Here is a 6,893-nt window from a genome sequence, read left to right on the forward strand (position 1 = left end):
AAAAATAACCATCTTGTAAAACTGACATTTGAAATTAAATCACTCCTACATGACTGTCCAACACATCATCAATCAATCCTCACATTACATTAAGAGATCACAGGGGAGACTACATCACCGACAAACTTGAACACTATAAACAGGAGACAGAAACTAACTAGTATAGTGTGAAGAGGATTACACACTAGGCGAGTGTCTAGAACTAGAAACCGTGCTGGAGCAGAGCAGCGATGATAAGTTGGGAAAAACAATGTGTATCCAGTAGCAAATTTTAGGCAACTAATAATAAGAGGTGAGCAAGATCATGTTAGATAATCCTGTTGCATTAGAAAGTACGTAGGGTGTAGTGCATGTTTGTTTTTCTATAAAATATCTGTAGCGAGTCGTCAGCACGGGGATGGACGTGTGCATGTACGTGGTCATTGATTCTTAGCTGAATAATAGGGCCATGCAGCGTGAGTCTGTTCACGTCTTGGCTTAGTAGTAGTTAGTTAGATGTGGCCGCCGTTTGTGCTTCGTGGGATGGCACAAATCCAGCGCATGCAGCGGCGTCGCAGCGCAGTTCGGGTGGCCGTGGGATGGCACGTCCGTTATACCGGTTCTCAGTTGTGTTTACATTATTTTCTGTTGTAACAAAACGGCAATATTTTTGACCGTATAAATAAGAGATAACAAGAAAAGAGGACGGCAGTTGTGCCTCGCAAAACACCAGCGTCTTCGTGTTCCTCTCTCTCGCGTGTGTACTCCGGCCTGTGATCCAACAGATCATGTGCAGACTGATGAAATAGGATTCAGTAGCAAAAAAAAAACAACCTTAGCCAATATGTGACCATCCGGCAAGCATGCATCATACAGGATCAAACAAATATGATATGAATTATTAGAACTAGAGACTCCTCACACATGAAGTTTTGAGGCCATGTTAGCTAGTTTGCTTTCAGGACCCGAAAAGAATCTAGCAGGCTACAGCGGAGCAACCAAAACTTGGAAAGAAAAAAAGACCTTGTGTGGGGAGTCGTGGTGGTAGGGGTGGACGACCGCAGCATCGAGGCTGATGTGGACGTCTTCCTGCTTGATGTCGTCACCGGAGAGCTCCTGCTGCATCCAAATCGAACGAAAACATTAAAATTTGGTTGACAAAGAGGGCAAGCAACTAGTCATATTTACAGACAAATTGTCAAATTCGATGGGTTCATTCAGTTAACAAACAACAGCAATGTAGCGCACATAGGTAGTAGCCGTGTAATTACAGAGTGCAGGATTGGTTCCTAAGAAGCTACATGAGCTAATATGCAAGCAAAACCAGAGCGGAACAACAAAAAACAGTGAGATACATCCAGAAGCTAGATGAGCAACCTGACTCCCATTCTTTTTCATGTGCAACAACAACATTTGGAACCCAGCAGCAAACTGGAGTGCAATTAGTGATTGTAGAAACGCAAAGGGTGTGCTGAGACTGCAATGGAATGGAAACAAGATGTCACATACATACAACAACATTGTTAGAACTTTGCGCGGCGCTCTCGAGCAATCTTAACTTTATATTTGGGAAACGCAAGCACAAACGGTGGTCAACTCCTTTGTTGGAAAAGGAACCGTGGCTAAAGATTTGTGATTTGCTACTGCACAGTTTACTTTCGCCAATTTGACCTTGTGGGGAAGCCATGGATTTGACGGGAATACACTAGAAATTCCTTCCCGTCGAAAGCACGTGGTCGTCGAGCGCCGTCATCCTCGTCGTAGATCCCTTCCCGTCCATGGAATCGATCTGCTCCGGACTGAATCGAAACGGATCGGATTAAAAAATCAATCAAATAAGAATAATAGATGGAGAGTTAAGGGGATCGATCCGAGAGTCAATGAAGGGTTTGGATCCAAGGCCTACCATGGTTGGTGAAGCTGCTGCGCACGCGGCCGGAGAGGTGGAGGATGGAGACGGTCAGACGGAGGAGCGGAGGAGCTGGAGCCGGCGCCGGCGTAGACCCTTGGTCGGCCTCGGCGGATGTGAGCGGCCGTCGATGAGGAGGAGGAGGAGGAGAGGGGTGGCGGCGGCGGATGGAGAGGAGAGAGACGAGGGAGGAAGGAGACGAGACTCTTGTTATCAGTCACAGTCACTTCCTTCGATGAGCAGTGAACCAATTGCTTCGCGTCACTAATTTTTGAAGGGTCACTCTTGTTATCATATTCTTTGGTGATAACCTTCACTGCCACGCAGAGAACCTATTACTCTGTGTGCACTAGAAAACACATAAGTCACATATTGTTTATGTCAACAAACTCTAGAACATAAAGAGGCATATTATTGCACAAACAAGGACTTCTCTCATACATGAACTTGGCATAAAATTAGCATGAAAAAGAAAAAAAAGGAAGAACCAACCCCGCGCCGCCCCTCCTCTAGCCACACAGGGACCCCTCGTTGCGCCGCCGCGCTCCCATCCCACTGCCCTCCTGTCTCAACTCCACTCGAGGGGGCGCCGGCGAAGGCCGCACGCACTCCAGGAAGGGTGCGGCAGGGCACATTAGCTGCTCTCAGGAGGCCGACGTGACGTGCTGGACCTGGCCGCTCCGAGGCGGGCGGCGGCAGCAGCTTCCACTCTGGCACGGAGGTGGATCCTCAGGGCGTTGGACATGGCGCGAGGTGGAGTTGGGGCTGTGCGGGTGGCCTGCATCTCCGTGGCGATGGTGCAGGCCCGACTTCGGCCAGCGCGTGCGGGTCGCGGCATGGCACGTTGGCTGGCGGCCGTGCCTAGGTACGGCACCTGTCGGCTGCTCTCAAATCGCCTCTCCTCGCATGGTGGTCGAGGTTGCTCCTGGCCGGCGGCACCTGCCGGCTGCTCCCTGAGTGCTTTTCTTCGACTGGTTAGGCTGTATGTGTTTTTTTTTGGGTTCTGTCTCTTCTCCGTTGTTTCCCCGGTGTTCTCAGTTTCGCTTGAACCCATCTTGTATAGAGCTGCGAGTCTTCTTGTATAATTTAATTGAATATATTCAGGTGGAGATTCACTGCCCCCAGTAACCATTAAAAAATATCATGAAAGGAAACATGAGGTACGAATTCATCACTTCTTCAGCCACAACTAATGAGAAAGTGAGGGCGGACAAGTGAGGGCGAAAAGGCAGTCATGATTTTTCATACAGCCTCGAAAGTGCTTTGAAACTCTACATACGTGCAATCAAAAATAATGTACTGTCGGCGCCGTTCATTATATATCTGATGGACCATGATGGAATTTTTAGATTACACAGAGTAGCTATTTTCACTGGATACTTCGACTTATAAATTCTGTAAAAATGCACTTCTTTTGAATACAGTTACAGATGGAGACACGGTTACTAATATTGTAGGAGACCTCCGCTGCCTATTATTCAAAAAATAACTTAGTGACAAACATCTTACAACTTACAAGATTGGCTTAGTATGAGTAGCCGCTCAGCTACCTCCATCATCGTTGGCCTTTGATCCACGTCAAGGCTAAGGCATTCCACAGCCATACTTGCTAAACTTTCAAGGATCTCCAAATCTTTTGTTATTGCAATTTCCTTGTCGAAAAACTCAGTTGCTTTCTTCTATTTCATGTGGGCTTCAAGGAAATTCTTTACCAGCTTATTATTATCAGAATGGATTGCCCTCTCCCTGCTAATAAGTTCCAGGATCACTACTCCAAAACTGTAGACATCACTTTTTTCAGTGAGTAAGCCTTCTTGTAGATACACCGGATCCATATAATTCATGTCGCCAATGATTGATGCACTGTGTTCCTTGTCACTTGCAATTAGCCTAGATATGCCGAAGTCTGAAATCTTGGGTATGAAGTTATCATCCAAAAGTATATTAGCTGGTTTGACATCACCGTGTAGAATTCTATTATTTGTTTTTGAGTGCATATAAGCTAGACCATCGGCTGAATGTGTAGCAATACTTAGACGTGCATCCAAGTTGAAAGCCACCTTGTTATTGCTATTGTGAAGAATGTCATGGAGGCTACCTTGCGAGATAAACTCATAGACAAGCATGGGGGCATCGACTTCAAGGCAACAACCAATGAGTCTAACAATGTTCTTGTGGATGACCTGAGATTGGATGATGACTTCATTTGCAAATTGGTCACTCTCTAGCACAGAACCATTAATCGGCTTCTTTACTGCAACTAGTTTATTGTCAAGAATGCCCTTGTAAACTTCACCAAAGCAACCTTTTCCAATTAAGTTGCTCTTCTTCAAAATTGGCTTGAGCTCATCCTTTCTGAAAAGTTTAATCACATTTGCCTTCTCTAATGTAGGGCCACCGTTCTTCCTGTAAAATTCTTTCGCCTTCTTTTTCTCCTTGCGAAGAATAACAAGAAACGATATAATCACCAGAAGAAGAACACCCGCTATTGCACCTAGATGGACAAAATGCAAACTCAGTTTGTATCACTAATTAAATTTGCAATTAATTACACTATTGGTTGTACCAGAAATAATAATTAAATTTAGTTTCTTGTGTTCATCTTCTCGGAATCTAAAAAAAATTCCCACTGGAATTATGAGAAGAAAAAAGAATCTAAATCAAAAGTGGAAAGGGATTGAAACTCTGATGAAATTGAGCAGTATACAACCGAATGGTTGAAATCCTTTGGGACAACTATGTAAGGGGAGCGTATATATGAATGAAGAGATGTACAAGCAGTTCTCCTATGTGATACATGCGTATATATGAATGAAGAGATGTACAAGAGATGTAAGGGGCGTGGGCATGATTATTGATTCTACATGGAACAGATCTCGTTGTGACGTTTGGGTTTGCCGATCCTATACGCTATTTTTTATATGTTTTTAATTAGTTCTATTGAACTTTTACTTATTCTTTTAAACAAGAATCTAATAAAGGTGTGCTGTGTGCTAATAATTTTCCTTGCATCCTGACGCAACGTGGCTAGCTAACAATAAAAAACTGGCAATAGCTTACCCACTGTCGCCTTTGCTGCTGGAGTGAATACAGGTGTGCAGGTTCCTGTTTTGCCGTCGCCTTTCATTCCGAATTTGCATGGACAGTCGTAGCCTCCCAGCTTGTTTTTGCAGGTCCCCTCATTTGAGCATGGATACACTTCGGGTTGCTCGCATTCAACGATGTCTGAATACTCAACAATTTACGGAGTTAAGGAATTTATTGTGTGTATGCATGCATGCATAATTGCATATAGTAGCCACGTACCTTGGCATCCGTTAGCGACGTAAGGGTTGCCCGCGTAACCGTCCAGGCACTTGCACATATAGCCAGGAGTATCTGAATATGTTGCGTTGGCACAAGAGCTGTTGCCACTGATGCAGGCGTATTCCGGAGGAGGCACTTGTCCTTTCGCCAGACACGAACCCTTCCCAGCGGCAAAATTGAGCGTGAGGGGGACGCCCTGGGTGGTTCTGTTGAGCAGCGTGTACCTGAACATGTCCCGCCTATAGTACTCGTACCATGACTTCTCCACCAGCATGCCATAAGCGCACGGGAAGGTTGACCACATCATGTTGGTCTGATCTTCAGCAATATATCTGACAGACAATCGCACATCCTTGGTGAGGGTGGAAGGGCTGAACTCGCAGCAGCCTGCCGTGCAGTTCCCGTTGCCCCCTTCTTCACGGACTGACCCGAAATCATATGCAAGGCAAGAGAAGATGCGCTCAGCAGGCACAGTGTACTGCATCATAGTCACGGCAGTAGCACCGACGCCGATGAGCACATTACTCACCGACACGGTGAACGGCGTGACAACTAGATCCATATACATGCCCGCGGAGGACACGTTGATATCTGTGTTGCACCGAGACGCGATCGGGGCTAGCACTCGTGCCTCGCCCTTCTCGACTGCTATGCTCAGCAGTTCGTACGGCGATGGGAAGTAAGAGCCGTTCGTGCCCCGAAGGAAGGCGCGAGGGGTGTGGTAGGAGTCGTTGCACAGGACCTCGAACCCGTCGCCGAAGCAGCCAGGGCCGATGCCGATGCCAAACGGGAAGGGGATGTCGATATTGCCGCACTTGTGGCCGCAACCCGGAAGCTGCCCTTGAGCATCAGCCACGGCGGCAACTACTAGTAGGATTACGGCTGGCAGCAGTAGCAGCAGCTGCTGCTGGGAAAGGAACTGCAAGCTTGGCGTGGTCATGGTGCGGTACTGCATGCTCTATCGGGTATGATGGGCTTGCACAGCTACCCTTGTTATATACACACCCGACCACATGCTCCTCACAAGAAAAAAGGGAAGAATACTGACATTCAAACTTCGGAAAAGATCATGGATGTAGATGCGCTTGCAGTTTTTTAGTTTTGAGTTCTCCTTTTGCCTATCAGTTTGTGACTTAATTCATCCATGTACTCCCTCCGTTCCAAAATAGATGACTCAACTTTGTACTAACTTCGTAGTTGGGTCATGTATTTTAGAACGGAGGGAGTAGCAGTGAAAACTGTTTGTTGACCTCATCGACTTGACTCGGCACTCTGTTACTTCCATGACAAGACCACCACCACGTCACACAACCCCTACCTCAAGTGGAAAAGGCAGTTTTTGTAAGGCTCAGAACTGCAACTAGGAAGATCGCTCGCTGTTGCCTACGCACAGCAAAAACATATCCAACGACTGTCAAAGTCTGACCGATTGCAAGAGCACTGGCCCTGCCTCTTTTGTCGCCTTTAGTTTTCACTCATCAGACAACTACTAGTACCAATTATTGGTAGAGTTTGGTATTCTGCGACTCAATCTCCGTCCAGGAAGAGATACACACTACAGGAATTTTCCTCTTTGCCGAGTGTTACGCTCTTTGCCGAGTGCATTATGTCGGGCACTTGCCAATAGTATCTAGAAAACTCGGCAAATACGTACTTTGCCGTGTGTCGTGGACAAAATACTCGGTAAAACAACAAAACT

The 6,893-nt window shown here is 46.3% G+C and overlaps 1 protein-coding gene across 1 annotated transcript; it reads right to left on the reverse strand.

Annotated features, from left to right (window-relative positions):
- Positions 1–3,311: 3,311 nt before the first annotated feature.
- LOC123175841 (wall-associated receptor kinase 4) lies at positions 3,312–6,169 on the reverse strand. The gene is made up of 3 exons (XM_044590344.1): positions 5,195–6,169; positions 4,949–5,113; positions 3,312–4,382 (listed from the first exon to the last, which is right to left on the reverse strand). Exons 1-3 carry the CDS (start codon positions 6,147–6,149, stop codon positions 3,568–3,570), a joined length of 1,935 nt encoding a protein of 644 aa, XP_044446279.1. The 5' UTR covers positions 6,150–6,169; the 3' UTR covers positions 3,312–3,567.
- Positions 6,170–6,893: the final 724 nt, after the last annotated feature.

The sequence above is a fragment of the Triticum aestivum genome, unplaced genomic scaffold (assembly GCF_018294505.1).
Source record: "Triticum aestivum cultivar Chinese Spring unplaced genomic scaffold, IWGSC CS RefSeq v2.1 scaffold156258, whole genome shotgun sequence".
Taxonomy (NCBI): domain Eukaryota; kingdom Viridiplantae; phylum Streptophyta; class Magnoliopsida; order Poales; family Poaceae; genus Triticum; species Triticum aestivum.

Bases quoted from the DNA above. Each gene is read 5' to 3' on its own strand.
- LOC123175841 (XM_044590344.1), bottom strand. From the start codon at position 6,149: ATGCAGTACCGCACCATGACCACGCCAAGCTTGCAGTTCCTTTCCCAG. The intron at 5,114-5,194 runs GTACGTGGCTAC...TTGAGTATTCAG, and splicing joins CGTCGCTAACGGATGCCAAG to ACATCGTTGAATGCGAGCAA. The intron at 4,383-4,948 runs GTAAGCTATTGC...TTGTCCATCTAG, and splicing joins AGCAGCAAAGGCGACAGTGG to GTGCAATAGCGGGTGTTCTT.